Source organism: Primulina eburnea, chromosome 3 (assembly GCF_022965805.1).
Source record: "Primulina eburnea isolate SZY01 chromosome 3, ASM2296580v1, whole genome shotgun sequence".
NCBI classification, from domain to species: domain Eukaryota; kingdom Viridiplantae; phylum Streptophyta; class Magnoliopsida; order Lamiales; family Gesneriaceae; genus Primulina; species Primulina eburnea.
Window position 1 is genome coordinate 12,889,824 of NC_133103.1, and position 22,140 is coordinate 12,911,963.

The 22,140-nt window shown below is 34.0% G+C and overlaps 4 protein-coding genes across 7 annotated transcripts; 2 read left to right on the plus strand and 2 right to left on the minus strand.

Annotated features, from left to right (window-relative positions):
* Positions 1 to 597: 597 nt before the first annotated feature.
* Positions 598 to 6,450, minus strand: LOC140826556 (exportin-2-like). Of its 3 annotated transcripts, XR_012116835.1 has the most exons (5): positions 6,359 to 6,450; positions 3,246 to 6,224; positions 3,114 to 3,156; positions 2,982 to 3,024; positions 598 to 1,136 (listed from the first exon to the last, which is right to left on the minus strand). XR_012116835.1 is itself a non-coding variant. In XM_073188949.1 (2 exons), exon 1 carries the CDS (start codon positions 6,186 to 6,188, stop codon positions 3,264 to 3,266), a length of 2,925 nt encoding a protein of 974 aa, XP_073045050.1. In that variant the 5' UTR covers positions 6,189 to 6,447; the 3' UTR covers positions 598 to 1,136; positions 3,246 to 3,263. The 3 variants fall into 3 exon arrangements, 1 of the variants encoding a protein (XP_073045050.1); XR_012116834.1 differs by lacking the exon at positions 3,114 to 3,156 and having other exon boundaries at positions 3,246 to 6,447; XM_073188949.1 differs by lacking the exons at positions 2,982 to 3,024; positions 3,114 to 3,156 and having other exon boundaries at positions 3,246 to 6,447.
* Positions 6,451 to 7,748: 1,298 nt separating this feature from the next.
* On the minus strand, positions 7,749 to 8,393 carry LOC140826557 (ethylene-responsive transcription factor ERF023-like). Its single transcript, XM_073188950.1, has one exon. The coding sequence runs from the start codon at positions 8,371 to 8,373 to the stop codon at positions 7,858 to 7,860; it is 516 nt and encodes a 171-aa protein (XP_073045051.1). The 5' UTR covers positions 8,374 to 8,393; the 3' UTR covers positions 7,749 to 7,857.
* Positions 8,394 to 11,425: 3,032 nt separating this feature from the next.
* LOC140826558 (transcription factor MTB1-like) lies at positions 11,426 to 13,900 on the plus strand. 2 transcript variants are annotated; one of them, XM_073188951.1, is made up of 2 exons: positions 11,426 to 11,610; positions 11,726 to 13,900. In XM_073188951.1, exon 2 carries the CDS (start codon positions 11,966 to 11,968, stop codon positions 13,628 to 13,630), a length of 1,665 nt encoding a protein of 554 aa, XP_073045052.1. In that variant the 5' UTR covers positions 11,426 to 11,610; positions 11,726 to 11,965; the 3' UTR covers positions 13,631 to 13,900. The 2 variants fall into 2 exon arrangements, with proteins under 2 accessions (XP_073045052.1, XP_073045053.1); XM_073188952.1 differs by having other exon boundaries at positions 11,743 to 13,900.
* Positions 13,901 to 18,060: 4,160 nt separating this feature from the next.
* Positions 18,061 to 20,704, plus strand: LOC140826559 (UV-stimulated scaffold protein A homolog). The gene is made up of 2 exons (XM_073188953.1): positions 18,061 to 18,354; positions 18,707 to 20,704. Exons 1-2 carry the CDS (start codon positions 18,172 to 18,174, stop codon positions 20,486 to 20,488), a joined length of 1,965 nt encoding a protein of 654 aa, XP_073045054.1. The 5' UTR covers positions 18,061 to 18,171; the 3' UTR covers positions 20,489 to 20,704.
* Positions 20,705 to 22,140: the final 1,436 nt, after the last annotated feature.

Sequence of the window (22,140 nt, forward strand, 5' to 3'; positions counted from 1 at the left end):
CTATATTATGTGGATTGAATATTAATTAATACATAAATTTTATTAGTTTGAAATTGCGCTAGCGCAGACGAGCCAACTTGTGGCGGACCGAGCCGCCGCTAAAAATCCGTGGTCGGGTGGGGTCGGTTCGACGATATGGTGTATTACGAAATCTTCAACTTAATCTAATTTAAGATGGATTACAGGTTAGGTAATCAACAAGCAAGCAAATCCATAAAAAAATGACAAAAATTTGTGTGAGATGGTCTCACGAGTCGTATTTGTGAGACGGATCTCTTATTTAGATCACTCATGAAAAAATATTATTTTTTATGCTAAGAAATTGACACATTTTTTTATGACGATAGAACCCGTAACATCCTCTTTCAGTACATACTACTACGTAAACATCGAATTAACGCTATAACTTGCACATTGCCACACTTTTCTTATCAAGTGAAATTCATCTCTTTTTGCTATTTGTTAATTGTTATGTACTCTGGCATTGGGCATTTTAAAACATCCGTAAGCAGTATATCTATATATGCTTAAATAACCAAATAATTAGTTAAATTTTCGCACGATAAATAAATTTGTAGATAAATTCTATTTTGGCAATTATGAAGATGAGTTTCTATCCGCCTTTCAAACATTCACAATTACATGATTGGTGCTGAATAATATAATTTTGGCATACATTTTCAGCAGCAACAATAAGTTCAGAACTTTTGAGTCCGGAAACAGATTCTAAATGACTCACTTGCTTAACGCCGCAGCACAAATTTGAAGAAAAACAAACAATGCGTGAGGAAGAAAAGCCGGAAAAAAGAAAGAAACAAACAGCCGCAAAATCATGTTTAAGCTAAAACGGACAGGCATTCATATGAAGCGCCCCCAGACTACATGTTCATACTGGCCACTCAATATGACTACATAGAACTGCATGTTTAAGCTAAAACGGACAGGCATTCATATGAAGCGCCACCAGACTACATATGACTATATAAAACTGCATGGTCGGAAAATGTGAGCCGACTGATAAATTGCGAGCGTAAATGATATCTATCCATCTGCCCATTTCATTTAAAGCAAGCCTGTGCATGAACACGGAACTATGACCACAAACCATGGTGTTGCCCATCAATAAAACATAACTCCTGAAAAAGGAAAAAATGATTAATTCAGACTCAGAAACTGTTAAGTATAGACTAATATCAGGAGAACAAGCAATAACGTGGACAGAAAGAGTTCAAACAAGATAAAATCAATGTAATTTTGTAAAGCACCAATTTTCTCTAACAAACATGCCAGCAATTCCTTTTATGCAGCAGTTATATCCAACACAATGAAAAGTTGTAAACTTTGACATCGGCATGCGGTCATTTTCAGATGGAACAAAAAATTGTACCCGTTTCTCTTTTTTTTATGGGCAATGCTTTTGACTTTTTGCAATTTTTAAAATGAAATGATGATGATTTAATCCATACATCATCCAGTTAGTAGGATTATCCTGGAGACAAAAGCTTCTGGCATAAACTACATAAAAGGCTGGATTGGAAGCATCATAGTGTTTACCTTTCAAGATCATTAACCCAGAAGATGGGTGGGAATTCTAAAGTTTAATCTAATCCATCCATAAAGCCAGTACCGTGGATCGGATACCAGATCAATTAATTACAATTTATATGGTGCTAGGAATTTATAATTTGCAGCTCCATAACATGAGGTGAGGAAAGGGGAAATGTTAAGGAAGCAATAAGAACTTTTGGCAAATAATATATTTGAGAAACTTGTCACTAAAATATTTCATACTGAAAAATATAATGAGCAGGTTTTCCTAATTATATATTTAACACCTAACTTTTCAATATCCATTCCATTGAAGTTTCTTAATAGGGTAACTTCATTAATCTGCCAAGCAAAATATCCTACAGCACACCAAAGCAAGCAGATTCAGGGGAATATAAAATATATTTAGCACAACATAAAAAATATAAGATGCAATTAAAACAAGAACATAACAGGTTAAAACTATGTAAACCAGCAGCAACAACAAATACTTTCCAGCTTATGTCATAATAATCACCATACGAACAAAATGTGATCCATATATCTAATTCTTAAATGTTAATGTAATTAGATATTAAGAGTGTCAAACTGTGATGACTAAGACCCACTGCAGTAGCCAATAAATGTTAATGTTATTAGATATGAAGAGTGTCAAATTGTGATGACAACCAATTTCTCAGACAACACATAGTTTGCAACAAATGAACTAAAAATGTTGCAGAACCTGCCAGCGGAAACCAACAATTATGGTCTCACATAATTTTGATAGTGTATACCTTGCTTAAAATGCACACTGGAGATGTAGAAAAAACATCATGACAAACATTTAATCCGTTTGACAACCAATCATGAACTGTTAGTTTCAATAATTTTTCTTATGAACCCCACTTCAACTCAATGATACGGTAATTAGAACGCCACTCGAAATTTATAGTAAATGGCAAAATACACTGAGTTTCCATACATGCTTTATATCCTATATAAAAAATATTCTTTGAATGATCAAGCAGGGAAATCCGATGAAGAAGAAATACAGGGGAAACATTATGAATCACGAAGATGTTTGGCACATATACTCGACAGAAAAAGCCTGGCAAGCATCTTACATAAAAATAGTTAAAGTTATTAGACTAAAGAAGTAAAAAAGGTCTTCTCCAAGTCTACTGAATCCCATAGCTTACTATGTTGTCATCAATATGAGCTGATCAAATGTAAAAAATCTTCACCGATGCCAAGTACTACAGTTTTGAATAAATGAAAAATGTAACATGATAAATGCAAGTAAAATGCTTACAATTTACCAAAAGAAGACTCACGTCTCAAACTATTGTCACGCTATAGGAGCTGAAAAGTTGAAAAAGTGCAGCTTGATTTGCAGGTTCTAGATTTTCATTAATAACATGATAAATGGAAGTAAAATGCTTACAACTTACCAAAAGAAGACTCAAGTCTCAAACTATTGTCACACTATAGGAGCTGCAAAGTTGAAAAAGTGCAGCTTGATTTGCAGGTTCTAGAGTTTCATTAATAACATGATAAATGCAAGTAAAATGCTTACAACTTACCAAAAGAAGACTCACGTCTCAAAGTATTGTCACACTATAGGAGCTGAAAAGTTGAAAAAGTGCAGCTTGATTTGCAGGTTCTAGATTTTCATTAATAACATGATAAATGGAAGTAAAATGCTTACAACTTACCAAAAGAAGACTCAAGTCTCAAACTATTGTCACACTATAGGAGCTGCAAAGTTGAAAAAGTGCAGCTTGATTTGCAGGTTCTAGATTTTCATTAATAATTTGGGGTAATGTTCCCGGGGAGCGAGCTGAAAGATTTGCCAGGGTGGCCACCAAAAATTGTTTTGGATCCTTGATTTCTGGAAGAGGGTCATCTTCTTTCCTCCCAGCATTATAAAGTTGAACAAATGTTGTATTATAACCAACACTTTCACCAAAGTCTGGAACTTCCGGGTCCTCTTCAACTCTCTCCTGCTCTGGTCGTGAAAGAAGAGTGATTATGCTGTCAAGCATTTTTCCCCAGAGCTTGGAATCTGCTGGTGCCAAAGATTCACTCAGAAGTCTAACTGAAGCAACAGAAGTTAATTTGAGCTCTGAGAAGCCTGTGATCAGCTTGAGATTTGGTACCCAAAACTGCTCTAAAATTGTACGAAATACATCCGGTTGAACAGCATTCATTGAGCCTACAAGGTTCTGAGAACCATGCTTGGCTAGGAAAAGTGACATAAATATAATAAGAGACTTCACAAACTTCACTGTTCTATTATACTGCAGCCGTTTAAACAAAGCGACCCATATGTGGCTTATGTATGGTGAGATGACATCAAATCCAAGGTTCTCTACCACAGTGTTGAGCACATAAAATCCTTGTTCATCAGTACTCGGAGTTGAAACTAACGTGTTAAAAATCCCAAGGACATTAGATAACCTTCCCTGTTGGTTTAGTTCATTAGGTGCCTTTCTGAGGAAAGCTTGGAGCAAACGAACCAGCGCTGGAACATTTGCAGATTTTTTCCATGATTCAGGTAAAAGGAGGATAGCAAAAATCTCCATATAATTACCTGGCAATGGGGATACATTCAAGTCAACAAGCTGAGCAAGGAGTTGGAATGCATAAGGGAAGAACTCGCTGACATCTCTGGATAATATCATTTGCAGTGTAGGGAGTAGACTTGTCTCTAAAATAGAAATGAGTGATGGGTCCCGCTCACAGGCCCGTCTAATAAGAAGAGCCACTGATTCAAACAGATAGTGGTTGAAGACAGGATTTTTAGGGTTCTCGCAGACCCTGTTCAGAACTATTGTCAAACCATTAATGCATGGTAAAGCAACCTCACGAGAAACAATAGCGACTCCAAGAACCCTCATGATACACTTCATCACATACTGATTCTCTTCAGATTCTGGCTTCTGCAAGTCACTGAAGAGATTTGTCATTAGTGCGAGCAGAAATGGACTGATATCCTCACCTGAGTATCTTGCCTTTCCTCCGTCATCTTTGACCAGCAAAAGCTTCTCAATGCAGCTGGAAGCATATGAGTGGACCACATTTGATTCTGAGCCAAGAAATCGAACAACATCAGGTAGCAATGCAAGTGCAACATGTTTGGAGATCTGATATCTAAACATGGTGAAGAATTTCAATGCACCAGCCTTTAACATGGGAAACCCATCCACTTCCTGACTTTGCAGCTCTGGTACAATCACAGATCCAAAAAAGCTCTGGACATCCACAAGATCAGTGGAGACAGAAGTACCACCAGCTTTCTTCGTGGCAAGGGAGACGACCAAATATATTGCACAATCTTTGTGTTTCCAATTTGCAGCTGGGTTTTGCGCAAATGAAGCCAAAAGAGATTGCACCTGCGCAGAAACCTTTTCAGTGACCTTCTCCTTGTAATTCAAGGCAATTCCCTTCAGGAGTTCACACGCAATCCTCCTCCTTGTGTCGAGGTCACTCCCTTCCATATCCCTCCTTATGTATTCCACATAATTCATTTCAAACAGTTCTTCATCCTCATCCCTCAACATCACATTTGGAATCACGATACTCTGACAAATCTGTTGCAAGATATCATCCCTTCCGAATAGAGTATGATGAACGCTAGTGCTAACCGTGGTCAGAAACTTAATTGCGGTCACAGTCAGCCTTTCCCTACTAGAAGAATTTGACGTGGCCACCAAAAGTCCCCATACTGCCTCTGCAAACCCACTCAAATATTTCTGAAATAAGTCCTCCTCTTTCTCCATATACAAACTAATATTCTCGCATACAGCAGCTCGCAAGTCATCAACCAAAGCGAGCCCGTCGGGACCACTATCCTCCAACATACTGTATTTTGTCGTCAAATACTTCAAGAACTCGGTCATCCACTCATCCATATGATCCTCGAAAAACTCAGGTAACTCCATAAAATTAAGCGAATAGAAAATCCTACAGCACAACCTCTGAGATTCTATGTATGGCTTGAGCAAACTTGCATTTGCAGCCCCAGACGAAACTGCTTCTTCTACATAACTTGCAGTCCTTTTAAACACTTCCAGCAATGGTTTTGCAAAATGATCAAGACAGTACTTTAAATCAAGTAACAACTCGTTGGTTTTAAACTGGTACCTGAATTTCTTAAACAATGAATTAATGGAGGTTAAAACCCCATTAACTGAAGCATAGTCCTTCCCCTGGCTCAACTTATCCAAAGTCAACACGAGCTCGGGTAATAAAGTCGGCCAAGCTTTAGGAAAATCATGCTTCCCAATGATAGTGAGGGCTTCACTTAACTGCGCCTGAATTTTCGGGGAGGCACTAACCATCAAACTAACTATCAGGGATCTAATCTGGTCCTTTTCCTGCTCAGGTATGACTGGGTTTTGGGCCCCGGACGGATCACCAGCTTGCGAGGTCCAACAAGCTTTAAGGTAATTCTTGAAGTTCACAGCTGCAGCTTGCCGGATCTGCTCGTCGACAGATGGCCTGGCAACGAGACGAAGCACGGCAAGGCCATAGTCAGGCCTATCAGCAGCCTCCGCCAAAGCCTTCTCCGCCTGGCGACGAGGTTCAGGCATAGGGGACAGGGTGTTGAGGAAACACTGCGAGAGAAATTGCAGAGTTTCTGGGTTCCAATCCATTTTCGACCTCAAGCTCTCAGCCCGTAGCTATATGGTCTAGGGTTTATACAAGATTTTGATATGGTAAGCAAAAAAAAATCCAATTCCTCAAACGAAATCGATTGCTAAGAAGAATTAAATGATAGATATATGGATACAAATCTAATGTACGTCTATTCGGGGACAAATACCTGAGAGCGAGATTGGTAGATCGATTAGCAGACTCGAGTGAATTTGAACAGAGAGAGCTAGAGGTAGAGGTAGGGGATGGGGGTAAGGACTTGAGAACATCTCAAATCTATTTATTTATTTATGGCAAGATTACCTCACTTTATTGGGCCTATACTCAGCCCATTTTGATACTTTCGTCTATAGTCATTAATTGGATTATTATTTAAATTATTTTATTGATTGATGTTTACTATTAATTTACATCACGGGTGAGTCTCACGTGAGATCGTCTCACAGATTCTAATTTGTGAGACGGGTCAACTCTACCAATATTCACGATAAAAAATAATACTTTTTCATAGATTATCCAAATAAAAATCCGTCTCACAAAATACGATCCGTGAGACCGTCTCACACAAATTTTTGCCTTCAATTATTATACTCATATATTTTTTTCTGCTGTAAATGAGGATTTGTTTGATATATTTGATGCGGAAATGCCATAAAATCAGGAACTAATGTCTGAGGAAGTTAAAGATATGTGTATAATATTAGTAAATATATTTAATTGATATATATATATATATATATATATATATATATATATATATATTTAATTAAGTTAGATTTTAAAAAGTTTGATTAGCTAGTTAATTCATTAAAATATATCTCTCGTTTCAACTGATTTCCCATTTTGTTTTTAAAGATTTTCACGTGGCAAATTTGTCTTTCATATGTCAACATTTATCTTAATATCATATTTGTCATCAACTTCGTTTATTTCTAATTAAATCATCATATGCATGCACGTGAGTCAAGTGTTTCCAAAGTAAATATCTGATTGTATATGTCATAGCGCTCTGATTTTCAAATTGCATCATTCCATTCATCCCAAATTTCTCTTAAAGACGCGGACCGTGAGCAAGAATCGACTTCGATGACTAAAGTGAATTTATCGATTTCTATGTTTGATTTAAGGTATTGAATTGAAGCAAACTTCCATCTATTTCAATAGATTGGTTATCATGAAATCAAACGACGAAATTGATGACATAAATGACATTGAGATAAATATTATCAGATTAGCCACAAATTCGGCACGTGAAAATATTTTAAGGGAATCAATCGATAATCAATTGAAACCATATTTTAATGAATTAACCTTCGATAGAGCGTGATATTATTATAGAGTTGATATCTCGTGAAACAATATATGTGTATCCGATTTATATCTACAATAAAAATAATATTTTTGGTAAAAAAATTAATTTTTTTTCATAAATTAGGTCGAGTTGGAAATCTGCTGATATTATAAAAGTAAATCATATAGAACATCTCGATCCAAAAATAGATATGTACTAGAAAATTCAAATTTGATGTAGTGTTGGAAATTGAATTAGATGTACAACGTGTAATAATATTATATTTATTTATTTTATATGATACATATAAATATTGATATAAAATAATTATATGAACATAAAATATATTTATTTGTGTGCTTAACTAATACCGATCATCACATGTCTCTTGATCCCCCAAGATGATTACAATAGTAATTTTCCAAATTCCATACCTCCGACAGATATTTATCATCATCCATCAGCTCCGGCAGCTCAATCTCCGCCCAAAAGTCATCAACGCCTCCACCTTCAACAGCGGCGCCACTCTTCTCAACCACCATCTTGGCTGCCAATGCAGCGGCGACCTGAATATCCCTGGCAGTGCTGGTGGACGGCCGCGGCAAGCGCTCGATTACTTCAGGGAAATTGAGCTGAGCCTTGTGACCTTTGAGACAATGGGCAGCGACGTCGTATGCTCTGGCAGCCATCTCCGGCGAAGGGAAAGACCCTAGCCATATTCGATTCTTTTTCTTGGGCTCCCGGATTTCTGAAACCCATTTTCCCCACCGTCGTTTGCGCACGCCTCTGTAAAGTGGATGGCGCGTGTCGCTAAGTGCTCCAGCTTGTTTCAAGGAATTTGCGACGACGGCGGAGTTGTCGTCTTTGGTGTCGCCTGATGGTGGTTGCTCCATTGCAAATCAAACTCAGCATGCATGCCAAATTAGCAATATTGCAGTAATATTTATGCTTGCTTGGTTAGGACTTGGGACCAGAAGAAAACCTTAATTCACGAATATGCCCCCAAACCTCGGCCTCAAAAAAAAAAAAAATTAAAATAACAAATGAATTTTCATATAATATTGCCAAAAATATTATATTTTTAGATCCAATACATTTTATTCATTTTTACATTTGAACATAGAGATTCAAATTCATAATAATAAATTCATTTTTGTTTATGCAAATCCACGTGATAATATATTTCAAATACAAATTAATTTTTTAGGTCGTTATTGTGAATTTTAAATTCATCATATAACATATTGAATCATTTCAAACAATTCTCTCAAATACTTTCTCAAATCTAAATATTTCGTCCAAACACAAGTTTTGACTTTGATGAATAATAACTGATGTAATATGCGTGCTCGTTGTTAATAGTTTGAAAACAACATTAACCACGCACGTACTTAAAATTTGGATCGGACCTTATGACAATGTTGCAATTTGGTCAAATTTCCAATAAAATGTTTGTAAGATACTGCAAGACAAACCTAAAATACCCTATTTGCGACCAAGTAGATTAAGAATACATCACTTTACAAGTCTCATATTTGTTCGGTAGTCTATTAAATATCAAAATATTCGACTTATCAACACTCAATTGATTTAAAATAATATTCGAAAAAATAAGACAGTCGTTTGGTGCGTGAGATATAATCAATATATATGATTTTATAATATAATAAAGAAATGATAAATCTATATACATAGATAACAACATAATAAATCAATATCTTATAATCCAAACAGTTAACTATGAATTGATGTTTATTATTGTAGTTGATTTTTTTATTTTTTTGACAAATTTAACCTTAAAACACGACGCAACAGGTCATGGTCAAGGCACTTGAAAGTTTTTGGTCCCCTTGAGTTCACATGAACAAAAACTACACGAGAAGTAGGTGACTTAAGATTCACTTTTTTGTCCTTTTCATCGGTTTCTTTTATTATTTTGGAGGGCCTGGGCCATAGACCAATGCATAATTAAATAAATATAGTGAAATTACATTATTTTATTTTTTTAATCTTTAACAAATTATGTGATCATTTTGAGCAATTGCTGTGGTCCTGGGTATGCATCTTACATACCAGGTTAGACTAGCTCGAAATTAGATCTTGGAGGTTCCGAACTTGCTTGACAAAGAATTTTGCTACATTATACACCAAGACATCAATTGTGGGTTCTTATATCAAGTCATCAATTTGGAAATTTCCTCGAACTTTCGACGCTAGCTAGATGTTGGCTCCAATATATACATGTTCTTACGACTTTTCGAAAAATCCACATACAATGATACATGTGGTTGTTGGTCTTGCATAACTTTAAGGTAGCATTTGGTTTGCAGAATTAAATGCATCAATTGTTTTAATTTTAATTTTTTATACCAAACCTACTGTTGACAAAAACTTGTGTGAGACGGTCTCTCACGGGTCGTATTTTATGAGAGGAATCTCTTATTTAGGTCATCACTGAAAACTATTACTTTTTATGTTACTTTTTATTGTGAATATCGATATGGTTCGTCTCACGGATAAAGATTCGTGAGACCGTCTCACAAGAGACCTACTCCATACTGTTATTGATAGATTATCGCTTATCATATATGATAATATCACTTATACTATCACGGTGTAATTTACCATTTAGTAATCATAAGCGTCCATCGGTACGTGTTGTGCACATCTAAATTACATTTTTGTGTTATATTTTATTTGTTATTTCTAATATTGGTTTTTTATAATAGTTTTTTATGTTATAAGTGATTAAATATTTAAAGATACAAAAGTGTAGATAAAGGAAAAAAATTATTTTAGTAATTTTTAAAATCTGGAAAGTGGATATAGCAGTTATAAGTGTTACAAATTTAATAAAATATATTTTCATAAAAAAATTTAAAATAAAAATGGATTACTTTTACAATTTTAGAAAGATACTTTTGGTATTTTCTATTGTGTATTTTATTTTTAATAATAGTCATCTCTCATTCGAGTTAAAAAAAAAAATTGCCCACTCCAGACATGGAACCAAAAGATTTTGTACACATTTAAAAAAAAATCGGTAACAAGATCTTCATATTTATCTTATCGGTCTCAATAATAATAATAATCAGAAAAATGATGGAGAAAGAGAAACGAGCAACTACTTTGTAGCGAGTATGTTGGGTTTATATACGTGAGATGATCGATCTGACTCATGTATAACATGAAATTAATATTTTTGTCATAAAAAATAATATATTTTCATGAGTTGATTAAAAATGAAAATCCGTATCACAAAAGTAACTATATGTCATAAAAAAATTTTGTGTTATCATACCAAGGTCCCTATTATTTTGGCCCTCGAGCATCACGTGCAACAATACTATATGTATATATTTTTCACGAGTTAAAATTAATCAAGTCCACGTAGGTTGATTAGTAGAATAATGTTTCGTGAAGCCCTTATTAATATTATATTATATTATATTATAACAACGAAGTTTCTAATCTCTCTTAACCACCATCATTAAACTATTGTCGCAGCCCGCATGCTTCCCTTAGTTATAAATAAATTCGAAATAAATAATGGCAAGTCGTGATACTAAAAATAAATAATTGTTTCGCTTTCTCGAGTATTTATTTTGATATGGATATGACTATATGGTCACTGGATGAAATATATAATTAAAAAATATGAGATTGTAAATGGAAACTAGTATTTAAAAAAAATTTAATGTTCACTTTATAAATAAATCATCATAAAATGATATATTTGTTTCGAGAAATGACAAATAAAAGTAATATTTATACACCGAAAAAAGGATCCATTTTTAAAATATATATAATTTAAATTTATGCTACATTTGAAAACTTGTCTCTTTTAATATTATAAGATGCTGGTCACTGATTATTAATATATGATGTAGATTTTTATTATTAAAATATAAAAGATCGAAATGTAATTGATACGATGATAATTAATTCGTGATGGATAGACCAAATAGAATGATTTTATTGCGTCCCTTGTTTACTGTGGGGAAATACGACGCGAAAAAAACATGTTATTTTCTCTTCAAACTGCGTATCATTTGGTTTTGGGGATGAATAAAGTATTATTTTCATGAATCATTGGATGGTATTTTACGTGGGAAAGATATCGAATTCTGGTGAGTAGTTTTTTTTCTGGCTGTTGGCCATGTATTTTGCTGCTTCATGCTGAACTCGCTTTTAAGTGGGTTTTTTTTTCTTTCTTGTTTTTCTTGTATTGCATTTTTTTTGTAGATTTGGGAACCTTTCAGATCTGGGATTAAATGATATGGCAGTTGGGTTTCTGCAAAAAACGTTCGAATTTTTATAGAGAATTTGAGATGGGATCGAGCCGGATTGGTTTTGTAAGTGTTCTCAGATTGTTTTCCAAATTATCAACCGTTGAGACTGAATTTTTTTAGTGTTATTCGGGATTATTACAGCTCAAAACCTTAAGTTATTGGGCTGTTTTGTGGGACCGAATTAGAATTTGGCATGGGGCGTGTTGAGTGGACTGATGAGAATAAGGCTATGGCGGTGGCGGTTTTGGGAATTAAGGCCTTTGACCACTTGATGTCAAACTCGGTTTCCCATGAATGTTCATTGATGGCTATTGGGAGTGATGATAATTTGCAAAACAAGCTCTCAGATCTTGTGGAGCACCCAAACTCTGCCAATTTCTGTTGGAATTACGCGATTTTTTGGCAGCTTTCAAGGTCCAAGTCCGGTGATTTGGTGTTAGGATGGGGGGATGGCAGTTGTCGAGAGCCTCTTGAATGCGAGGAGACAGAAATTTCTGGAATTCTAAATACAAGACTTGAGGATGATTCCCTGCAAAGAATGAGGAAAAAGGTTCTTCAACATTTGCATACACTGTTTGGGGGAAGCGATGAGGACAGTTATGCGTTTGGATTGGATAAGATTACTGATATTGAGATGTTCTTTCTTGCGTCTATGTACTTTTCCTTTCGTAGAGGAGAAGGGGGTCCAGGGAGGTGTTATGCATCTGGTAGACATATCTGGTTGTTGGATGTTGTGAAATCGCCATTGGAATATTGTGCGAGGTCGTGCCTTGCGAAATGCGCTGGTTTGCGAACTATAATATTGATTCCAACTGACAGTGGAGTGATTGAACTAGGATCAGTGAGATGTATCCCGGAGAGTTTGGAACTTCTAAAGATGATCACATCTTCGTTTTCTTCATTTTCATCGCTGCTCAAGGCCAAACAAGCTACGGCTGTGGTGGCTGTTGCCGACAAAAGAGATGAGCATGGTCGTACATTGAATCCGTTAAAAAGTAACCAACCAGGAGTAGTCTCCAAAATTTTCGGGCAGAACTTAAATTTATGTCCTGCACACCCCAACAAGAAACTTTCTATGAAGAATGTGGAAGATGAAACATTGGATGCTAGCACGGATTGGAACAGGTTGCCTCTTATTAACACTAAAAATGACTTTCATGGGGCGAGGGAGGATCCCAGTACTGACAATTTTGGGAATACAAAACCAGCCCAAATGCAGATTGATTTTACCGGAGCCACATTGAGGCCTATAGTTTCGAAACAGCCTATTGTTGTGTCTGAGCAGTCACATGTTGAGATTTTACACAAGCAAGCAAATAATACTGGGACAATGGATGAGAAGAGGCCTCGAAAGCGTGGTAGAAAACCTGCAAATGGAAGAGAGGAGCCACTCAACCATGTAGAAGCAGAAAGACAGCGACGGGAAAAGCTGAACCAGCATTTCTATGCTCTACGAGCAGTAGTGCCCAATGTTTCGAAAGCAGACAAGGCATCCCTTTTGAAAGAGGCTGTAGCTTACATAACTGAACTTCAGACGAGGCTGAAGGAAATAGAGTCTGACAAAGAAGTGAATGGGTCTGGATTTCCTGTTGAAGCTAAGCTAAATTCAGAAAACCGAGAACAGATTCCAAGCGTTGACATTGAATCTGGCTGCGATGAAATCATTATGAGAGTGAGCTTACCATTGAACGCCCACCCGACGTCAAGGCTCATTCAAGCTGTAAAGGACACAAATGCATGCATCGTCGATGCAAATTTTTCAATAGGGAGTGAGCAAGTTCTTCACACATTTGTAGTCAAGTCTCGAGGATCACAACAGCTGACTAAAGAGAAGTTGATCAAAGCATTTGTTCCTTAGTCCAACTCCTCACCGCAATTGTCATCTATTCGGTAAATACAAGTGTCGTTTTTCTTTGACAAATTTACTTGCTTAATGGTTGCCTAGTGAACCAATCTTGAAAACCTTATTCAGAGATTTTTTATATACTTCTGGTAATGGTACGTAGGAGTAAAAACAAACTCCATTCAGTCCAAGTGGGATAACTATTTCCTGTTTGTCTACAACACACATATTAATATTATGTATATCCACCAGAATTTAACTTGGTAATATTCAAATTTCAGTCTACTTTTAGCTGGTAATGTTGTCGATTCCGCATCAGTGAACATAGTTAGAATGATGGGAACTTGACAATCTCTGATCCGGATGATGAAAAATGCAAAATTTTCGAAAATTTTTAACATAAGATTTATTTGCTTTCTTTCTTTCGTTGAACCTGAGGATAAGATACGGCTCCTTTCGCCCTCACTAGGCCTGCTGTTGATCTTGACTGATAAAAAAAGATGAGTGGCAATCCTCCTGACAAATAATATTGGTGAAGATGAGCGGCAATTCCCTTGACAAATAAATTTGGTGGGTAGCCTGATGGAGACATCGGGATGATATTTATCAATTATCATGTTGGACCACTAGCATTCTTGAATTTTGAGGATATTGTGATATGTTTTTCTTTTTCTTTTTCTTTTTCTTTTTGGGACAAAGTATGTTTAATGTTTTTATTATAAACGAGTCTTTTATTATTACATGTTAAGAGTGGTCGAGTAGGTTTTGAAAATTTTGGTGGTCTAAATTATATATTCTTATACATTTTATATTATATTATTATATATAAAAATTGTGTAAATTTATTTTTAAATAAAAGACGGTGACTCCGCAGTTAGTTGAATCAATGTTTTCAAAACCGGACCGGACCTACCGGTTGGACCGGTTCAACCGTGAACCGGCCTCCAGACCGGTCCGGACATAAATAAAAACCCGGAAAACAGGTTTAACCGGAAAAAACCGGTTAAAACCCGGTTTAACCGGAAAAACCGGAAACCGGCCGGTCTTCAGGAACCGGCCGGGTTTGTGAAATTATTTAAAATTGCCCAGAGATCGGCGACGGTTATTTCAAAACCGTCGCTATATAGCGACGGTTAAAGAATAACCGTCGCAATTTAGCGACGGTTTGTTTAAAACCGTCGCTAAATAGCGACGGTTTTTTATGTTTCATACTTTTTTTATAATTAATCTTGATGTTTAATTGGGCACTTAAACTTGGTCATCCCTATTTGGTTACATGTTATGTGTAATTTGGATTTTTAAATTTGAAAAATGATTTTTATTTTGATAATTATTGTAATTTTCATCTTAAAAATTTAATAAAAACTATAAAAACATAAATAATCAATATTTTACTATTTTATTTATTATATAAAATAAATAAAATATTAATTTTATTGATCCGGTTCGACCATCCGGTCGAACCGGTTGAACCGGTTGAACCATTTTTTAAGGCTTGACCGGTTCGATTAACGGTCCGGTTATAAAAACACTGAGTTGAATAAAGAAGAGAAGCAAATGACGACCAACCAAATGTGTGGACGATTGAGACGTGTGGAACATGTTTATTTATTAGTACATCATTCGTTGTATTTTTATTATGGAATTTATATTTCTATATCTATATTATATAAAAGGAGATAATTCTTTATATAATAACTTTTTGGTGAAGCAATTTTCATTTTCCAAATTTGTCTTTTTATGCATTTTTTTAAGTTAATTTATCATTTCTTTCGTGCAGATTTTATTTAGAAAAAAAATAAATATTTATCAAAGTACTTGGTCTAAATTTATCACTAAATAAATTTACGTACAAACACAGCACGTATGAGATAATATTGGGTGAAATTTAAATATATTAACATGAGAGAGAAATAAATATTTTAAAAATTATTATCTGATATTTGCTAAGAAATGAATAAATTTTAACTATTTAAATTTTTATTTAAATAGTAAATGATATTTTTATGTATAAAAGTGTTAAAATTAATTATTCTTAGATGTTTTTTTTAATTATTGATACATATATATTTCACAAACAAAATATCTAATTTTAGTTTCTGAATTCTTGGAACGTTTTCACTTATTCTATATTATATTATTAAGTTTAAGATAATTAAAGTAACTCATTTTTGTGTTATGATGGATTTTTTAAAATATTAACAATATCTCTTTAAAATTATAAAAATATTTATTTTTATTTAATAAAAAGTTATAAAAATCTATTTGAGTCAATTTATGTATTCTTTTATCGCTATCATTACAAAAAATTTAAAACTACTAAAATATTGTTTTTTATTATATTCATTCAAATTCTTGAATTTTAAATGATTGTATCATCACTAGTATAAAAATTAAAAGAAAAAAATTAATTTAAAAAATAATAAAAATTAAAAAAAAAAATCACATGTATGCACAAAATATGTACAAAGTGTCGCTAGTATATATTAAAAATGATTCATGACTAAATCCATTATATTCAAAATTTCACAAGGGAATGCGATACAATCGGACAAACAAATATCAAGCGCATGTATAGATATATGATATTAATATATTTTCAGAATGTGTTGTTAGCCTAAAAAATACCGTTTGAAGTTAAATATAAGATAAATAATATAATAAGAGAAAATAAAAAATATATTTAATATAGTATTTGGTCTGATTGATAAAAATAGTTTGTTTGATTTGAATGGTTAAATTTTAGATAAAAATAGTAAAATAGCATTTTATTAATTAGTAATTAATAAAATATTAATAATATAATTTACTAAACATAATATTGTAATATAAATTCAATGATTTGATTGATATAAAACAAATAATTTGGATAAATAATAATGATCAATGAAATTAAAAATTGATAAGATAAACTATCAATTTAATAATAATAATAATAATATGTCAAAATATATAAAACATTTGTTATTGGAAATAGGATAAAAAGCCCGTGAAAAAGAGATTGATTTTGCCCATTAGGACAAAAGCAATTTAGACGTAGTGGAGTGATTGACTTGAGTTTGGCCCAACTATCATAACCACGGTTAATCGTCAAAGAAGAACCCAAAGTACAAAGAAATATAAAGAAAGAACAACCCACCCAACCTACCGTAAGCACTTCGCAGTATTTTAACTTTCAAATTTCAGCACTTTGTTCATAGTTTTCCCAATTCATTGCAAATTTTCAGATTTTATTTTAATCTTTCACGCTGTAAAAAAAATTTAATTTCGATTTTTAGTGGATTTACTTTGTGGTCGTTCCATTTGAATAATTTTCTTTTAATGTTCCAATAATTTATTTGTGTTAATCGTATCAAATCGATATTCTAAAATTAACGGTCAAATCGAGAGCTCAAATTATTGATATTTTAGAAGTAATATTTTCATTTTTTAAATTCAAATTTTGTTTGCGTACGTGGCATGACCCGCCGGCAATATTAGGAGCAAACATGTGCAATAAAATCCAAAGAAAATATAAAAGTCTACCCGTCGATGCATAAAAAAATCTTTGTTCCTTTCGTTTAATTAGGTTAAATTAAATTTCATATAGAATCAGAATTAATAATGAGAACGTGTAAAATATCTAATGACCATATTGATTTACACGACCTATTGATGTGTGGTAGGATTGTATAACTTCAGTGGAAGGCTATTGAAAGTATGAAATTTTAATTAATAATAAAATAGTAATTCTGCCGATGTAAAAAATACGTATTTCCAATAATATAATAATAATATATTATTTCGAGGCGTATTCTGACTAGGGGTGTTCAAACTTCGGATAAACCGAAAAAACCGAAAATCCAAACCGAAAAAACCGAACACCGAACCGAACCGAAAGCCCGAATTTTATAATTCGGATATAAATTTTAAAACCGAAGTTTATTTGGTTCGGTTTTGGATTATATATGTCAAAACCGAAAAAAACCAAAAAATCCGAAATTTCATTAAATTAATAAATTTTTTATATTTTTATTTATATTATATATTTTGATATGATATTCAGTGAATGAAAAACCATTTTGAATAATTTTTAGTTGATTGTTGTTTGTTTAATTAATTTAAATATTATATTTAAATATTTTACTTAGAAAACATATAGAAAATTAACCTATTATATTTTAGAATATATTTATATTATTAATTTAAATAATTATACCAAAACCGAAATAATCGACCGTAATAACCGAACTGTTTTGGTAGAAAACCAAACCGAACCGAAGAAAAATGATTCGAATTCAGATTATATATTTCTAAAACCGAAAATCGAACCGAACCGACCGATGAACACCTCTGAGCGTAGCTCTAATACTTAAACATGTGCCTGGGCCTGGGCCTGAGGAATTAGACAGTCTACTAGAACCTTCTCAATTGGCCCAACTTCCTGTAACCGCCTTCCTGTATGGTCAATCGATTTAGTGAAGAAACAACGATTGGTCGACTCTGACGAGCCCACAACTGCTACACAAAGATAACCGCTAAATACCAAAATAATTCCAGATAAACGATAAGAGATCATGAAGGAAGAAACGGAAAGGGCGGCGGTGTTGCCGTTGATTGAGAGGGCAACCAACTCCACGGCGGCAGATGTTGATCCCCGGCTCCTCAAGGCCATCAAATCCTCGGTCCGCTCATCCGATCCCGAGCTCCGATGCGCCGCCCAAACCCTATTATCGCTCATGAAACGTGACCATTCTCAGGTACCTCGTCTAATACAGTTTCATTATTATTCAGGAGCATAGCTTTAATTAAAAATCTATTGACGAAAAGCTCAATCTTATTAGCAAATTGCTTACCTTTCAATGCGTATTTGCTTTACTTGCTTTAGATAGGTGGTTGTATCCTCAGATTTTCCTCAATATACCGTAATTTCACCGTTTCATTCTCGATTTTTATTTTAATATACATGCTTCTCATGTTTAGGCAGTGTGATACTGATACCTGAAATTATTATTTGAAAGTATTTTGCCCAATTTGTCGATGCTCGGAAAATCATCAACGCCCCTTTATGAAGATATTTTGATATAAATTGGATTGTTTTGTGTTGTACAGGTAAGATATCTTGCACTTCTTATAATAAACGAGCTTTTCATGCGGTCCAAACTTTTTAGAACTCTTATGGTCGAGAATCTAGATCAGTTACTCAGCTTGAGTATTGGATTTCGAAGGAATTTGCCACTACCTGCGCCTACTTCCGTTGCATCTGTTCTGCGCTCAAAGGCTATCGAGTTATTAGAAAAGTGGAATGTCACATTTGGCATTCATTACAGACAGCTCAGGTTGGGGTACGACTATCTTAAGAACACCCTCCGATTTCAATTTCCTAACCTGCAAGCCAATGCAGCTCGGATTCAGCATGAGAGGAAAGAAAGGGAGTTGAGAACAAGAGAGATCTTGCTGAAAAAATTTGAATCCTTGAAGACTAGTATTTCTTCGATTAAAGATGAAATACGATCTACAGTTGATGAGATTGGTGAATGTTTAGATATTCTTAAAACGGAGGATGAACATCTGCCATATGCTACTGTAGATGGTGAAGAAATCGAAGAGTTTCGTAACTCAGAATTACGGCAGATACGTCATGATTCTTTGAGAGAGGGGGGAAAAATTCAGGAGAGTAGTGAAAATAAAATTGTTTTTGACGCCCTGAGAGAACTTTATAAGGTTTTGGTGACTAAGCATCTAGCTGGAGTTCAAGAATGGCTCTCTGTTCTAATAAGGGTGGACGTGGAAGATAACAGGTTCAGGGATTCTACGTTGAAGGAGTTTATAGATATTAGAAATATCATTCGATTGACTAAGGATAAATGTGAAGAATCGGGTTGTGCACTTCCTAATGTAGCAAATACCGAAGAAGAAGATATCTGGGAAGATGGTACTTTGCAAGGATTTGAGAAAGGGTACTCTGTTTCTAATCATTCCGATGGCAATGATTGCCCTGTTGCATCGACCGCTGATGATGCAAAGGGCATAGAATTCCATAATAAAGTGTCTAACAAAAATATGATAAATAGTTGTGACAGTGGTCGAAGCGAATCAAACCCTGCCCGAGGTAAACTCTTGGCTGAAGCCCCAGTTTTTACCTGGGGTTCCTTCCTGGATAACTGGGGCTCAAACCGGGATGTTTTGGCTAATCATAGGGGATTGGATCTTGAAGGTCACTGGGGTAGGGTAGACTGTGATGCAGTTATACCAGCAGAGAAAATAGCCGAACTTAATGTACAAGCATCTGTTTATAAAGAAGAGCCTGTTGAAATCAAACCATGTCGAGCACCATCACGAAATGGACAACTTTGTCAAAGAAGAGACTTGAGAGTTTGTCCATTTCATGGACTGATCATCCCTAGGGATGATGAAGGAAATCCGATTAGTGAGAGCTCTATGGTAGAAGACACAGATCCCCAGAATCAGTCTGGAGAAATGAATCCAGATGTGGACAGTGATAAGGTGGAGCAGCTACTAAAGCAAGCTGTGCAGAATGTTAGGGAAAGAGAGAGAAAAGAAGCCAAGAAGAGTCAATCAGACAAGCAGGCTTTGAAGAGAGCAAAGCTTGCAGAAGTCCGGGCACACAATGAAGCTGTTCTACGAGATGCAGCAGTTGCTTCAACTTCTAGATCCTCTCATATTGGAGGAGACATGGAACTTGGGAATGGTTCTAAATCTTCATCTAGAATCAAGAAACAAACACTTGCATCAATGCTGAAAAAGAAAGATACTGCTAAAGATAGATTAGCTCAGAGGCTATTAAGCACTGGAGCAAGAGAGAGCACGATAAGACAACTGACAGAATCAGAGGACGCCAACTATCGGGAGGCTTTTCCAAATCAATGGTAGATCAAGGTTCAGTCTTACTTGTGTTTGTTTGTTATTTCTATTTGCTGATGTGTATGATCAAAAGATAATGGCGTGCCTCAACTATCTTGTCGCCCTAAGAAGTTCGAGGTGCTTTTTTGTACTTGAAATTTGTGGACCAACTTTTAATTGCTACATATTGTACATACATAAACTTGGTTTAGGTCGCTCTTATTTCACGCCCTTTTCGCTGTTTTATTGCTGTAATTTTAGTAACGTTATTGAATGTTAAACATGTACTACCGTGGTGCAGCGGAGAGCCAACGATCGGAAATGAATCAAACAAACTGCAGCGCTCTTGTCAGTAGTAACACATGCAACACTGGTTAAGAAAAACGAACACGACCACTTCTGAAATTTTTGTACCAAATTAATAGAAATGCTATAAAAAAAATTGACTCGAGTAATGAACTACCATAAACACTTTAATGTCAATTAAGGTTTTTTAGAAAAATACGATATTTTGACTAAGATGGTATACTCTACTTAAAATCATCTTTTACAGTTATTACTAAAAGCGATCCAATACGATTAAAATATTTGATCAAATATAATTACCAAATAAATTAGTACAATTTCTCCTAATGGAATCAAAACTGGACGATACGATACTAATTCACATTAACTTTCCAAATATCAGTAAAAATTTTGTAAAACATCAAAAACAAATATTTGAAACATAAAACAAAGAATAAAAAAATTTATCAAACAAGACAAAAAAAATTAAAAATTTATTTTTTTGAGAAAAAAATAACAAAATTATTTTAAATATGATTACTTTAAAAATAGTTTAGTGTTGTATATGTGGAAAAAAAACATAAAACATGCCTTTGGACTAAATTTTGTAAAAATTTATGAAATAATAAATTGTTCTTCACTTATAGTTTTTAAAGAACAAGTGAGAAATATTTTTTTTTTAATATTTTTAGAATAACTGAGAAAGTAGTTCAAACACATATAAAATATTTGTATAGAATAATTGTCAAAATATATATTTATTTTTTAAAATAACTCTTGAATTTCTTATAAAAATTTTGTAAAAAATATTTTTATAAAAACATGTTATAAGGTACTATTTGGTGTAAGTACTAATATAAATAGTCCTATCATGTCACTTGTTTTGTACAAGTATTATTTATCTCGATCAATCAAATTATTAATTATTTATTTCATATCAATCAAATTCATAATAATTTATCTCACATCAATTAAATCAATAATATAAAATTACGATATTACCTTTAATAAATAATATTATTAATATTCTATTAATATTTTCAACAATGACAAAACGATAATATCATATTATCTCAAATTTAATCAATTAAATCAAACACAATATATACTATCATTTTTTATTTATTTTATTATTATAAAATATTACTTATCTACATATTATATATCTCATATCATGAACCAAACGATGTATTAAGTGTTTCTGGACGAGTACGACGCTCTCAGAGACTTCACATACACGGAACACTGCCACCCCAAATATAATAAAATAATAAGAAAAATATACTCCAGACTTTTCAAAATTCAAAAAGTAGTAACGTCATTAAAATTTAAACACAAACAAAGAAATGGACCCGGTCCAACCCGACCCACCTAGTGCAGGCGGTTCGACCCTTAAA

Excerpts from the sequence above, each read along its gene's own strand:
- LOC140826556 (XM_073188949.1), bottom strand. The coding sequence starts at position 6,188 with ATGGATTGGAACCCAGAAACTCTGCAATTTCTCTCGCAGTGTTTCCTC.
- LOC140826557 (XM_073188950.1), bottom strand. The coding sequence starts at position 8,373 with ATGGAGCAACCACCATCAGGCGACACCAAAGACGACAACTCCGCCGTC.
- LOC140826558 (XM_073188951.1), top strand. The coding sequence starts at position 11,966 with ATGGGGCGTGTTGAGTGGACTGATGAGAATAAGGCTATGGCGGTGGCG.
- LOC140826559 (XM_073188953.1), top strand. The coding sequence starts at position 18,172 with ATGAAGGAAGAAACGGAAAGGGCGGCGGTGTTGCCGTTGATTGAGAGG. Across the intron at positions 18,355-18,706 it reads TGAAACGTGACCATTCTCAG|GTAAGATATCTTGCACTTCT; the intron begins GTACCTCGTCTA and ends TGTGTTGTACAG.